Below are 16,108 nucleotides of genomic sequence, written 5' to 3'. Positions count from 1 at the left end.
ATACAAAAATTCATGTGCATACTGTCTCTCTTTTGAAACACATACAGGATACAGATGCAAAGTATCGATGCTCAGAGAAAGCTAAAAAAGTTTCTTTTCTGTCTGAAGAGAAGTCACTCCAACAATGAACATTGGCAAAAAGCAGGAGTTAAAAACTCTTCACACACACCTTTCCTTTCATCAAAGTCTATCTTGCTTTTGATTTTGACTGCATCTAGAAAGAACACATTAAATTTTCATATCCTCGGGTAATCATATTGTAAAGCAATATCTTGCTAGGAACACACATTCCCAAGTAGAGCCACAAACCTAACCTTCCTGGTTGCATGTTATACTTGTAAGTTCACCCCTTGGCTCTTTGCTGTGTGGGCTTTGGAATTTGACTGTACTGTATCAAAGACACAAAATATATAATTTCATATGAAAGCCATGCATGCTCATATCAGTCATTAAAGGAGAAAAGGAGCAGTCCATTCACACATACTTCTATACTGGCAACACTGTAAAAACAGTACAATAATGAAAATGATACCAATAGCAAACCTGGACCACACAGACCCAGGAACAACTTTGCTCCAATTTTCTGAGTGTATCTATGTCTCTGAGGTATGTGGAAGGAAAATGGAAATCTGTAGGCCTATTGTTACCTTCACTCTGCAGATTCTGAGTACAGTATTACACCGCAGTCAATGGAAGTTGCCTGAACATGTATTATGAATGAGCTGCAATGATCCTTTACGACAGTAAATGTTCACATGTCTTGCTTCCGAATGTTACACTATGCAGGATCTTGGATGAACATGTATGGAAAATGAACTTTATAGGAGAAGATGAACATTTCAGTGCTTGCCTCTCAAAAGGAACGATCATACGTGGCACACATTTCAATTTCAGACAGGAGATACATTCGCTCATTAGTTGGTGACGGGCTATCATTATTTCAGGTGCCTTTGGGGGAATCACAAGTAACACAGGGAAAAAAAACAAAAAACAAAAACAAACAAAAAACTGTACACATGTCTGTCAAAACTTTCGCACAAAGGTACTTGCACTCCATCCTACATGAGAAAGTTAAGTAAAGTAGGGTATTCGTAAGAAATGAAGTGTCTATTCAAGAAACAAATCAATACATAGCTGAGCAGGAAGTAGCTCCTCTTTTAATCATTTACAGTGGCAAGAGAAATAAGATGATCTATTAAAGAAATGTCCATGGTGAGGTTTAAGCAAAGGTAGTTCAGCATGTAAGATATTTATAGGACAGACACAACTTCACATCTCATTTCATATACATTGTATTCTTATTGTACAAGGGTACATTGTCATCCACCACTTTTCCTTTTTTTTTCCCCTCTATTAAATCAATGTCCGAAGTATTCTTTAATGTTTGACACTACTTTCGTCTATCTCAAAATCTCAGTTAAACTATGAATAGGAAACACACTGAAATAAAACAAATCCCATGCCATCTGATTTTGATTGCATGCTGACCTTGCTTATGCCCATCATGGTAGGAAATCTGACTGCCAAACATGTTGTTATATCTTCAAAACAATCACGAAATAATCCTCCAACTCCCTACTCAGTCTCTTCACATTCTTTGACCGTTCTGTCACTATTTTTTAGAACATTCTGATGAGAATTTTGCATGTGCTGCGTAATGGGCTTTCAACACAGCTAATTGCACACAATAACACTAGCCCAGTCATAGCATAGAAAATACAGAACATCTCAAAATTGAAATTCTTTGTAGAAAAGTTCATTGAAATCTGTGAAATAATGTTGCTACAGGAGTTTGCATTGAAAAATAACGCCATTGAGAACTTTGGGCACAGATGTACAAAGATAAACAATATGACGTGTCTTCATCTTCACTGATACCTGGCAAAGTTTGCTACATATCATTCCACATTCATGTATCCTTCTAAAAAGCATAGGACTGGAATATCTGTTCTTTCATTTATCAAGCAAACTGAAATGTGCAACTCATTTACATTGATGAGGCTCCGAATTCTACCTTCCTTACAAACAACTTGTACACAAACATTCAATTCATAATCTAAAGAGACACCCTCTCCTCCTCCTCCCCCCAAAAAAAAAAGTAATAACGAAATCAAATGAATGCGAGAATGAACCACTTTAGTGAGAAATTAAATGTTAACACTGAGAGACGATAAAATAAGTTTGGATAGAATTTCTGTAAAATCAATATTTTTGCATTTCATTTCCAAAATTCCATAAAGTAACTTATATTTACAATATCAAAAAACATAATATTTCCTACAGGGCATGTGAATGGCCAAATATATATTATTGAATTCTTCAGTGATTTGTACTGCTGTACTACATTTATTTCATGTTTATACGGCTTGTGACATAGCACAATGAATGAATCTTACACTGGTCATGTGTGCTGTATGTACCATACATACAATGTACGTCAAATCCAAGCATCCAAAACATAGATCAAGTTATCGCAGTAGCATTCTCCCAAATTCTCTTCAAGAATAAACTTTAATGTCAAACATACATTGTAGTTTCCATATGCCTGCAGAAACTGTCAATTTTTGCTATAAAATGGGCACATTATGCTAAACGAAATGTACGCAATAACGATGTGATAACACAATTTCAGTTGGGTAATGATAAAATTGAGAAATATTTGCCAAAAGGTTACGGTGACAGTAGAATGTAATACAATCTGAGAACATATGCTACATGTTTTACATGTACTATCAATTACAAATCAAGAAATAGCAGTATCCATCTATCTTCTGTGTGAATTTAAATTGCGAGCAGCTTGTTGCAAAAGACCACAATCAATCATCACATAATGTTCTACCTACCCACTACTGAATGGGAAGGGTGCTTTAGGAATAAAAGTTTGGTATTCCGATCTGAATTATTTCACACTTGATCTAAATCAAAAAAAAAAAATCTAAATCAACTCATTATCTTTGAAAATCGTGACAGCCAGACAAGTTTCTTGGTAGACCCTTTCAATACATTACAACAAATATCCAAATTGTGGAAGATGGATTCTGAGCCCTTTTGAGAACGTTTTACCTTTAACTGATTAACAGCTACGCATTTCATGACTTTCACTGTAGCAGAAACAACCATGCATGTGAGCCAAAATTTGCTGCACTGAAGGAAAATGCTTTCATTTGCAGTTATTGAAATTGAACTTCTACACATAAATGATTACTATAGGTTTGTGGCAAGAGACAGAGAGAGAGAAAGAGGAAAAGGCAATCACAGTTTTGTGGAATGTTAACTGGGAACACCATTCAACTTGTATAAAACTGATTTTTGACAATCTGGCTAAATTTTGAAGCTTCTCAGATCAGAGGGCAATTCTGAGCGACCTCTTTGAGATTCTGGTTTTCACTCTCTTTCTTCACTCATGGCCATCATGAAAGTATTTCTTTTTCAAAAATCATCAAAAGAAAGAAAAAGAGATGAAAAAACAGGCAGGCTTTTTTTTTCGGAAATGAAATGTCAAATTCCTTGACTTTAAGACCAAGAAGTAACGTATGTGCTGCCAACGCAATCACTCAATCATCTGATCGAGAATCTTACGAAGATGAACTTGCTGCAACATATCCCTTCTTTGAAAAAATCAATGTCTACATCCTATCTTCGTCATTTGCAAGGTAGTACGCACCCTTGCTGAGAGAGATACACTGTTCCCAGTCACAGGACCTACTGTATGCAGCAATGTGCTAAAACTGACATAACTATGATGATTCCTAGTGGCAGCTTGCTGACATTTTGTACATCCACAGTTTAAATACTGTGGTTTAAACCACTCGCTTGCAGTATTCCTCAAATAAAAACAGAAAAAAAAAAAGGAGCAAGAATTGCTAGTCAGTTGCTCCATGGAGGACATCTGCTAACAAACACCATTATGAAATAAGAAAGAAAACTGTCATCTTAAAGTTTTCTGCAACTATGGTAATTGATAACTTTATCTGCAGAGGTTCTTTTTCACACAGAATGTAATTGCAATAGGTTAGAAATGAAGCTGTTAATATTCCTCCACCTTGTCCTATTAAACCCTGAAAAGATAAAACATCTACCTGGGAAAACAACAACAACAATAAAGTAAGTTGAGATCTGATACCTTCTCAGGATAGACATCAATAATGTCTACCACCACTTATCGTCACAGAAACCCACAACATACAGCGGACTACACACCTCCATTTGGCTTCAACTCTTAATTCATTCATAGTGGACAATTTGGAAGCACAGTGGAGTGGTCATAAAAATTAAATAATGTCAGATTCTCTTGGGACACCAAAATGAAAAACAATGAGGTAAAGTCATATTCAGAAAGTTGAAATTAAAAAACAAGCACACAAACAAATAAATCTAGTGTCTGAAAACTATGTATCACAACTGTTTGTTGTACATAAAAAATAACCCATAGATTCAAATAAAAAACATTTCATACATTTCAACAGCTACATTCTACTGAAATGGACTAAATCAGTGATCTAGTAAGAATTGCAGCCTGTTGCTACGGTAATGAGGTTACGAGGCTTCCAATCTTCCCGTAACACACTGTGTCTTCAAAATGCAGTGACATTCAAATGTACTCTAATACACACTGACATCACTGGCTTTCGTCATGTGTATTCTGTGACTAACATTCATACGACAAACTGCTATTTCTTTAAACCCTTATGCATAATCCTGCTTGAGACTGCTTCAATATATATTTCATTTTCTTTGCTGTTATTCATTTTCTCAATATAATATAGAGAGTTCTTGAAGGTCACTTTGCAATACCAAACACATTGTCATATGTAAGAACAATTCATCGAATGACATTAGTGAAATAACAATTCAAATTCTCTCTTAGTCACACCAACAAACATTAAATGCTACCTCCATTTGATAATATCTCAAATATTGCCTTCCCACATATCGGCCCGCTGTCTCTTCTCTTCTCTCTTCTTTTCTGTAAAAGGAAACAGAGAAGGGCAGATTGGATTATAAATCATGTTGAAATCACATATTTGTGAGGGAGGTTCAAGCAAAACAACAACAAAGAGAGGGTTGACAGGAAAAAATAAAAGGAAAGAATGTACAAGAAGGTAACATTAATATACCTGATAAACTTACTATGAAGCAGTGTGATGATGATAAGAAATGCAGTGACCTAAATCCTTGGAGGCCCATCCTTCCATTGGCACAACATTTGCTTCTGCGACAATCACTCCAGTCTTATTTTCTCTCGGACTTATGGTTAGGGTTGTGTTTGTGAGTAGAATTTATGTTTGGCTTAACTAGCAGATATTTCGTGGGAGCAATTGTTGCAGGAGCAAATGTCATGGAACCCATCCTTCCAAGTTAGTTTCGATACTGTATAAGCTGCTATTTTCGCGAATGTCACAAATCACTGTTGAACTGCAAAAATGATACCACACAAAAATATCACCATGCACTGGGGTAATAGAGCACTTACAATAGCCTCAGTGTCATTTTGCAAAAACAACATCTCGCGAAAATGTCTGTAAACTCCTCATTCACAAAAATATCTGTACACCAAAATAACAACTTATACAGTATTCAATTAGTTGTCTTATTCCATCTGAAGTAATGATTAATAGCATCTTATTTTTCTTTTCATACATGTATCACTGTTGGTCTTGCAGAGACTCCGAAGTTATCTTGATATCCTAACCTGATGTCCCATTCATAGACAATTTTATACAACAAATTATGCACAGATTCAAGTTCATGATTTGAATGGAGATGCAGCACACTCTCATGTATTCACAACGTTGTGGGTGTTGCACCATTGTAAACAGCTGGATCTCTACTAACACAATATCGCCTGTGCATTATTTGTACATCGCCAACAATATGACTGTTGGCATGTCATCATATTTCTATTTCAAGCAATCACCCCTACGTTAAAATGGTTTCATCCAGCATTGTTTGATGAGTCACTATCCAATCAGCAAGAAGCATGGACTTCACCCACCTTTGGCTTCCTTCAGTTTCTGTTTCTCTGCTGCCCTCTGCTCCTTGCTGACCGTCGACTTGATGCCGAGGGCACTGGATACCATTCGTCGCGCCGCCACCGAGCTCGTCTCTGGGCGCGGCTTGTAAGGCTGGAGAAATTCAGCCACGCCCTTGGCCTTCTGCTTGGACTGCTTGGTGGCGAGAGAAAGTGGGCGTGTCCTCATCATGGGATTCTGGAGGCTGAGGGCATCCTCAGCTGTAACAGATTAAATGGTTTAGAAGAAAAAATAAATTCACACCTGCATATTATAGTCTTTTCCATAACTGTGAATAAATATTAGCTACATTGTAGTAATCTTGACGATCACAAAATGCCAACAAATCAAGTATTATACATGATGAACAAAAAACAAAAACAAATGTTGACATTCCATTATCTTCACCCCAAGGGATATCCATACAGTAGTAGTACATCAAAACATAACCCATCACTCCTTGGTGAGCCTCTCAATTAGCAATTACTGACAAGTAGGTATGGCAGAGATAGTTTACTTGTTTGATTTGAACATGTACAGTATCTGGGCTGCACACTAACCCATGTTTTCTACTGGTCCGACCTGTCTGTCTGACCAGTAGGTACCCAGTTTTTCCACATTTAAATGGTAAATTCCTGAAAGAGTTACTGGTCCAACAGTGATTTTTACTGGTCCTGGACATTGCACCAGTGCCAGTGTACAGTGTTGCATGTATGATCTCATTTTTTTTTTTTTTTTTGAATTGACATACTTTGAAAGATGGCATAGAAGGAAGGCTCATAGAATACTGTTTCATAGGAGCATATTTTTGTGATGTTCAAGGAAAATAAATTGTGGTTTGGTTGCCTTTTCCTCTACTGTGTTCTCAATACCAGGAAATTTGATATGATTTCCCTTTTCAATGATTGCTCTATCATTGTAATTTGACATATGGTACAGAAGTGTTGTGGTATGGCTTAACCGTAGCAACCCTGTAACTGAATGTCCAGCATCCACAACAGCTCTGTTCACAAAACACTTTTTTAAAAAGCAATTTAGTCCATTCAATTACCGAAATCCAAGACTAAAACAATAAACAATAACAAAAGTTACATATACTTGTACACATAATGTACTTCTGCGACCAACCAGCCTAGTGTCACAAACCTTAGCATTATCAGAGTAAAATTTGCGATGCAACATGAGATGTAAGGTAAGCAATTAAATGATGCCAAAAATACACAAGGCAATATTCCAGCCTAGTTTGTGAAAGTATCATAAACACAAGGATGAAAAAAATCAGTTCTCACCAATCTGTGCTGTGGCAAACACGACCAAAGCATGTGTATCATCAACCCACTTGATGTCAAAGCCCTTGTTTCTGGTGGGAAGAACAACAGAGTTTGACATCTATCAAACGTAAATTTTGAAAGGAACAGCAGGAAGGCAGTATCACTACTGAATAAAAATATAAACAACCCAAAACCAGCTAGTATCAAGCTTTATGACTGCTGTGGATCTACTGTTAAAGTGGATATTTTCATGTGACTATTTTTTTTTTTTGCGCTCTGCCGGGTAAGAGGAGTTTCGTATGTTTTGAATTCCAGAGACGCGCTAGTTTCTGATTGCACGAAAAGCGTGAAAATTTCCACCTTTACAGTACTCTTGACCCCCCCCCCCCCCCCCCCCCCCCCCCACTTGAATTCAGTGTTTATCCTGAGCAGAAATCAACAACCCACTAGATGGGTCAACAATGAATGTCACTTGTCTTGAAGCCATTCAAATAATGTCCGATGGTGAAATGATACACAGATTCATCATACATATTCAGAGATGCAATCACCTTACATACAACATATTACACAAGTAACAGAGATAATATAACCAAACTGAGATTTTAAATATATAGATATATGTACACTGACATTTGTTGTCAACAACATAATTTGTGATGACTTCCCTGAAATTTCTCACATTTAAAGAAAAAAGAAAAGACTGATGCCGTGTTTATATTCCTTGCAAGATATGATAGAAACATGAAACAAAATGCTGACCTCATCCAATATTTCCATCTCAATACTGTAATCACAAAAGCAAAAGCAAAAACTAAGCATCAAAACATACACATGAATGCCACCTCAATCAGATGCGTAAGAAACTGAAACATGTGCAAACTTACTTGAATGCATTAAATGCCATCATGAGGTCTGCGGTCTTGAAATCATTTGGAAAATCATACACCTCAATCACATGTTCCAGTTCTGCCAGCAAAATACAATTGTAGGTGTATATGGATATGAGAAGATATAAAAAAAAAAATTAATAAAGAACTTTGTTTCTGAAAAGTTCATAAGAAAATGACAAAAGCACCATGCTGCACTGAGAAAAAAGATGTTAATATTGTAGTCAGTTTAAACTGAACCAGTGTTCAATCTAGTGCCAAAATTTCATCCAAATATAGATATTCTGTAACTAGTGTATAGGCATGCTCAAAACAGAGACTACTTTGAATTAACAATGACTAGTACTGTCCATGTTAAGGAAATAAATATACACTCAATTATTTCCATATCACCAGCACAAACTTCACATGTCAAAATCTTAGTGCAACATAAACAAGGAAACTTTGGAAAATATACAACTTCCAGACTTACTTGAATATTCCAGAGTGTCTTTGGGTGAAAAATTGTAGTAATCATTGGCAGCTTTTTTAACTGAGACGGCAACTCCTCCAACACCCTCAGTAATCTACAAGAAATAAAAGGTATTGATGCTATAAAATGAAGCAACATCCTGCATCAAACTGCTCATATCAATACAGTCAACCTTGCTTCTTAAGTCAACCTCGCATTTACGTCAAATAATCGCTTAATTGAAGGTCTTTTCAAGTCTTCTTCTCTTTATATTCTATTGATTGTAATCCCTCATTACTCAAATTTTCTAGAGGACAAGGCTATTTCTTCAGTCCACTTAGATTTGACTTAGGCAAGGTTGACTGTATTTACAGTGGATTGCAGTCAACAGAGCTTGCATCAGGACACAGTGTGTCCAAAATAGAATGGCTTAGTGTGTATTTCTGAAATCTCAAACGTCAGAACATCGGAAAAATACAAATTGACTAGACGCTGATGCTTTGAGACAAACATTTGCAAATCAATTACAGAACCAGACACTAGTTCATTCTGATCTGTTAACTGAAAAATACTGACAGATACCAGAACATTAAACTAGCACATACAATGTGATTCAAATTTTTACACTCACCACACCTAACTTGGGAGGTTGACTCCTTTTTAATGTGAATGACCTATCAGAAAAAGGGGGCCTCCAAATCATTACTCCACGTAGAGTGAAGTCTTCTTCAGCATTTGCACTTTTAGGCCCCATAAAAACATATTTCTGTTAAAAAAAATACCACACACAATAATATCTACAATTCAGGTGTTTTCATATATAGTGCAAGTCATCTGCATCAGTTACAATGGTCATAATTCCTGATATTCTGTGAAACAATGCTTCTATATGATTTGTTGCTCAATACTGCAACTACAGTGCACTCCTGTTAAAATGAACATGGATATAACAAAATTCCAGTTACAACGAAATAAAAATCCAGGTCTCAAAATTATTGGCTCTATGTTTTTTATTGTTTATTTTTTTCAGTTATAATGAAATTTCAATATAACGAAAGAAAACTGCCAGTACCGAGGACTTTGATATAACAGGAGTCCACTGTATTGGCATATTTTGTTGCAGCCATGGAAGTAGTGAATGAACAAACCTCTTTAATCTCATCCTCTTTCAGGCTGTTTCCCTCATCATCAAACATGGCATCCCACGAGTCCTCCTCTTCCTCCTTCTCTACCTCCACTCCTCCACCTTTCCCATCATCCACCCCATCTTTCCTGTGTTCATCCCTGTCCCTTGCAGGCTCTCCAGCTGCGGAGTCATGGTCTGATGCTCCAGGGGAAAATTCTCTCACAGCTGCATCATCCTCTCTGCTGACACTATCAACTTTGGAGGTCGCGCCAGCTGCAGGATTAGTTTCAGCCATGATTCCTGGGACTACAGACACACCAGCACCACTCTCGGCCCTGCTCCCAAACTCCGACTGGCTGACACAGCACTCGCTGTGTTGCTGCCCAACAGTGTCCTCCACAGGGTTTGCAAACTCAGAGGGTGACTCGGCTTCGCAGGATTTGATTGCACTGCTGGTCAAGTCTGAAGTGTTTGTTGCTATTAAGGATGCAGTGTTTTGACTCACTGGATTCTCCTGAGCATTGGCTTCTACACAATGTGGAGCAGAGTTCACATTCTTCTGAAAAATATCATCTGCCGGGAACTGTGGTTTGTGGGGAAGCTCCTGTCTGTCTAGGCAGTCAGATTCACCAGTATCGGCTAACAAGTGGGTACTTTGAGGTGGTATGTGTGCAACAGTGCTTGCTTCAGAATGTTTCGATGTATTGAGTCCAGGTGACAGTCCTTCATTTGCATGACTGATGTCTACATCTGTGTTTGCATCACATGAAAGCCTGTTTCCATGGTAACTTGGTGCTAATGTCCTGTCACCAGGAGAATGCCTTTTCTCAGTCCTGCCTTGTGTCTGTGAATCCTCTATTTCACTTGGAGGATGCTTGTTGCATTCATCAATTGATGACCCAGCATCTGACACACTGTGTCTCTCCTTGGAAACTTTCTTGCCTCTTGTGTCTTTGGGAGAAGAAGCTTGCTCTTTTGGTGACGCCGCCGCCTTACTGGTATTTCCTGTTTGCCTGCGGCCTCTTGGAACGTAGAGCTGCTGATCTGGTCTCTTGCTCTTCTTGCTGTGTGCAGGGACATAGACACCAAGAATGAATCACAACACAACTCAATCTATTGAACATTTTTTTTTTTTAATTTATGAAGCAATAACCTGTAGATTTATAAAAGCAACATCAACAAAGATGACGACAACAACAACAACAAAACACTTTCCAATTACAGAGCTAAATATAAAGATTTGGCAATCTTGATTGTTAAAACTTTCTAGCCTATAGACTTGATTTACTCAAATAGTAGCTACAATTGATTTTCACGCTTGGATCTAGAGCAACCTTCCTCTTGCAGTCATTCAAGTCAAGATTGATTACCAAACTTTTTGATGTATTTCAAAGCAAAAGAAAACATATATACAAATGCAACATCAACATTGACATGATCTGTTTTTTGTCATGACAATTGCACCTGGCATTTCCTAAACAAGTCCCCCTTTTTTTCCACACAAATGGAGATATCCAAAGTGCTCAATCAACAAAAATTAACATGTGACACTTTACTGCACATTAGAGAAATTTATTCTTACGCTGGACGCTCCCGTGGGGAAGTTCTCTTCTCAGATGCCGATGAGGCTGGATGACATCTGAGGGATTCCTGTGCAGGGGTGGAGGTCAATGACCCCTTGGTCTTTTGACCTTGACCCCTCCCTCCAGCAGGGGTCCCTGTCAAACGTTCTGAGCTCCAACAAGAATTACTGCCGTCTTCTGGTCTATCTGGCATGCTCCTTGACATTCGAGAACAGTAATGTCAAGAATGATAATGATGATGACAATAAAAATGATCATGACAATAACACTGCTACTACTAATACTACTTAAAATGATAATATTAATCTTACTGATAAGAAGAAAAAGAAAATGAAGAAAAAGGAGAAAATGGGAAAATACATTAAGGTTAAGCTACTTCATGAAACCTTTGCTGAAGGGATCGTATAGTTTTGGTCGAGACCTAATGTCAGGTTTATAACATTTTTTGGGGAGATAATGAGAAGTCTCTTATGAAATGTGAAAGAGCATGTAATTTCAACGAGGATTCAACATTTATTTGATGAAAATTGGTCTCAAAATGGTTGAGATATCCAAAAAAGCAAATCTAATGAAATTGACAGACCACAACTTTTATTAGGATTACCTTGTTTTACCTTGTTTTTAGAGATCTCAGTCATTTCAAAACCGATTTTCATTAAAAAAAAAACCTTTTGAAACTCCTTACAATTCTATGCTCTTTAATATTTCATAGAGGGGTTTCTAAATATCTCGTAAAACGTTTCAAGCTGAATCCTCACCTCAACCAGTACTGTACAGTCCCTCTAACTTCCCCAATACATATGTAGAAGCATCATACAGAAGATAATATTGTCCAATAAATATTGCAATACACATAATACATGTACCTCACATATCTACTTTCTTGTGTCCACGTTGGAGGTATATCTCCTCATATTGTACAATAAGAACACAGAGAACAGGGAGGAAGAACAAGGGTGGAAGTTTTTATGATGGGTATTAGTGCCACATTAGTGAAACTGACCCTTACCTCAACAATCTAGAACATACTACTGTCCTCCTGTCATCCCCTTGACCAATACTGAAGCTGCACAGATCTGGATAGTCTTCCACAGACTTGTGGATCAGCAGACGATAGTAACTTGTGACAGGAGGGAAAACCAAGACAACTGTCTCGGCGGCACACCTGCTGACAGACATGAAGAAAGCAGCAGAAAGTAAATTTGAAAGGAGACAATAAAAAAATATAATACTTGAGTAGAATGTTAAATGCATTATGATTATTAAAAATTACATTGATAAGCTAGCAAAGGCCCTTTTGTAAACATGACATCCCCCCTTTGCTTTGATTGACTGATTTGATTGATAAGAAAGGGTGCTGGGAAGTAAAACAGGGGCCCGTTTTATCAAAAGACATAATTGATTATAAATTTCCCTAACACACAGGCTGCCATAGACTTATGATAGAAATCAACTATATAATCAATTATAACTCTTCATAAAACAGGGCACTGGAAGTGATAAATCCATTTTAGAGAAAAAGACAGTGAATTTTTAAAAAGCTACAGTTGGAGTGTCCAAGTGACTGAAAAAGTAAGCAAAAGGGGAACTAGCCCATGCCCTGGCCTAAAACACAGATGTAAACTAGAAAAGCACTCTGAGAGCGCAGACCTCCGCCAAGCAGCTACTTTCCACCGATGATCTTGCTCTTCCCAAAGAGATTTTTCTCCTCTCCACCACTGGGGAAAGTTCTTCGGGCTCTTCCATAAAGATCAGTGATTTCCACCCACAGGTACACATGCTGAAAAATCACCCGATTTCCCAATATAGAGGCCTTTGTTTACGTCATACACCCTCAGCTGCGCGGCATGCCTTGCCCTAACAGAAAGTAGAGCACGCACTTTAGTGCGCGCTTGAAAGCCTCAAAAATGCGCAGCTTGAACTCCCAAGTTCATTGACCCTACCTGTCAAATTATGGCAAGTCAGCACTTGCATTCAACCCCCACTAGTCATTGCATCAGCATACGTACAGAGGTTTGGTTTGTTTGTTTTTTTTCTCCTGTGTTTTTGCCATGCCGATAGTATGTGAAATGATATGCGTGTGTATGTGTTGTGACAATAAAATTTGCTGGCTTATGAGTAGTAATACGACATGTCCGGACTTTGGAGGGTCGGCAAAAACTGGTGGTTTTACTCGAGATAAAGATACATCACTACGTTGAATGTTTGGACATTGATTGATACTGCTACAAGTACAATACATGATATTTGTTCCATCATGTTTTACAGTGTTGGCAAAATGATGCTTCTCTTATAGACCCTATGTCTTTATGTCTACTCTATGTCATTTAAATGTTGTTTTAATATGTATAAATTGTATTGCATATTTTCTGTAAAAAACATGTGGACAAAATAAATATCCATGATATGGACAATAAATGAAATGAAATGAAATGAAATGAAGTTAGACTGAATGTGAACGCCATCAATTCCTGCTAATATTCAATAATATTTCATATCTAGGGCAGGGGCCTATCTTAATCTATAGTAATTACAAATTAGACCCTGATGTCATTGTAGACCCACACAGGCACCTGGGCACAGCTAGACAGAAAGATCCATCTGTCCGGAGGAGTCTTTTATTTTTATTGACGTTATCACTTTCCTCCTCTTCATAGGAGGGGATCCGTGAAGCCAGACGCAGTCTCCGCGGAACATATCCCCGACGACCAGATAAATTTACAGACCGATCTTTCAGTCAAGGAACACCTTGCCTATTGAAACCAAAAAAAAAAAAATGTAATCTTCTTACAAAAATTCAATCCTCCTCGTAAGCAAATTAATCTGTGTCTCTATTTAATAGTGACTGTGTCCACATCACACTGACACTTACGTTTAGACCAAGTCATGTCTGGACATGGTGCTGATGATGACAGCGAAGTCCGGTCAATATTCTGAAGATTCTGACGACTTTTAAGTGTACAGTCTGTAAACTGCTAACTTTAGTAACAGTAGAGGTCTTGGGAATTGGGCATAGATCCTTCTAACGGTAAGGGTCTACTGTACCAACATAAAACAGTATTAAAAGAACTACTAACATATAATTGCACGTACCGGACTAGACGTATCCCACTGAATTTGGTATACCGAAACTACCTGTCATACTATGGGCATTGAAGAAGAGACAGTACCTTTCCGGTGTCACAGGAGTGCTGGAAAGATCCTCCCGAAAGCGAGAAATATCCTCATCTACCAAGTCACAGAAACTGCTGTCGAAAGTGTTCAGATATCTTCTGTCAATGTAGTGCGCCAGTTTGCCTGTCTTCCAGCTCCAGCTTGGTATCGATCAAGTCGTTCGTGCGAGCGATCGCTACACAAGTGTAATCACGTACCGGTTGAAAAACAAACAAACAAACAAACAAACAAACAAACAAACAAACAAACAAACAAACAAACAAACAAACAAACAAACAAACAGCCAAACGGGCAATTGTGCCAACAAACGTACCGGTCAAACGTACCGGTTGAAAAAAAAAATCAGTTGTCTCACAACATTTCCTTCTAACACTACAGGCCTAGGCCTACCTTCCAATTTGGCAAAGCACAATAGCATACCCCCTCCTTATGCATGTCATGCATGTGGCAAGCAATATGAGTGCTGGCAAATTATATGTCTCTGTATACACTAGTTTTATTTCTTCTTCAAGACGGCTGGATCATTTCCTGATGAAAGGGATTCTTCATAACTCTTCTTCAAGACGGCTGGATCATTTCCTGATGAAAGGGATTCTTCATAACTCTTTATACGCTAAATTTCAGAATACTTTCTATCATTGACTCTATACAGCTGATCGTGTATGCTTCTCGATCGTCTTCTTCTTCTTCTTCTTCTTCTTCTTCTTCTTCTTCTTCTTCTTCTTCTTCTTCTTCTTCTTCTTCTTCTTCTTCTACTTGCCCATATCCTTTAACTTTGAATAGGGAAATTGACAAATGTATAATTTCATCAATTTGAAAACTATTCATTAATCAGAGAGAAAGAATCACTAATAAAAGTATGATGAATGAACATAAAGATTCAAAAAAAAAAAAAAAAAAAAAGATCACCATGCCAGGACTGGACACATAAATATTGATAGGCCCATTATACAAGATGGAACTTGTGTCAGGGTTGGTGCTATACAACTGAGAAAATATGAAAGAGATAGGAACTGGGTAATGAGTATTGTTGAAGGATTCTATCCATGATCAGAAACATAGTTGACTCAAATTAACGTGCACTGATAGATCTAATCACATAAAGAAAGTGTAGTGAGAATAGTACTGTATTACTTAGTATATAACAAGCCGTGCATGAATATATGCCACAGGCATTATAAGCATGATAGAAAGACAGATGGATAGATAGATATATAGATAGATAGATAGATAGATAGATAGATAGATAGATAGATAGATAGATAGATAGATAGATAGATAGAGAGAGAGAGAGAGAGCGAGAGAGCTAAATAGATAGATACATGTAGACAGATATAGCCAGACAGGCAGATAGATAGGTAGATCATTTGAGATAGATACATAGATAGATAGATAGATAGATAGATAGATAGATAGCAAGAAAAATATACTAGATGTAGATATTGTTTCTCCCATTTGGATATTCATCTCTGTCATATCATTCAAATTCAAATAATATTTTTTTTAACCTATAATGATATTATACAATATACAATATTATATATGTATATCAGAATTCTCTTTTTTCCCAAACTATATAGGATGCACTATAGTACAGTAGCT

At 37.4% G+C, this 16,108-nt stretch overlaps 1 protein-coding gene across 1 annotated transcript; it reads right to left on the bottom strand.

Moving 5' to 3' along the window:
- Positions 1–3,838: 3,838 nt before the first annotated feature.
- Positions 3,839–15,435, bottom strand: LOC140241435 (uncharacterized). Its single transcript, XM_072321163.1, has 10 exons — positions 15,416–15,435; positions 14,503–14,646; positions 12,342–12,497; positions 11,332–11,529; positions 9,772–10,813; positions 8,645–8,738; positions 8,170–8,251; positions 7,301–7,371; positions 5,996–6,232; positions 3,839–4,966 (listed from the first exon to the last, which is right to left on the bottom strand). The coding sequence occupies exons 1-10, from the start codon at positions 15,433–15,435 to the stop codon at positions 4,911–4,913; spliced, it is 2,100 nt and encodes a 699-aa protein (XP_072177264.1). The 3' UTR covers positions 3,839–4,910.
- Positions 15,436–16,108: the final 673 nt, after the last annotated feature.

This window comes from Diadema setosum, chromosome 18 (genome assembly GCF_964275005.1).
Source record: "Diadema setosum chromosome 18, eeDiaSeto1, whole genome shotgun sequence".
Taxonomy (NCBI): Eukaryota; Metazoa; Echinodermata; class Echinoidea; order Diadematoida; family Diadematidae; genus Diadema; species Diadema setosum.
The sequence above is the reverse complement of the archived record's forward strand: the minus strand, read 5'-3'. Positions and strand labels throughout refer to the sequence as shown.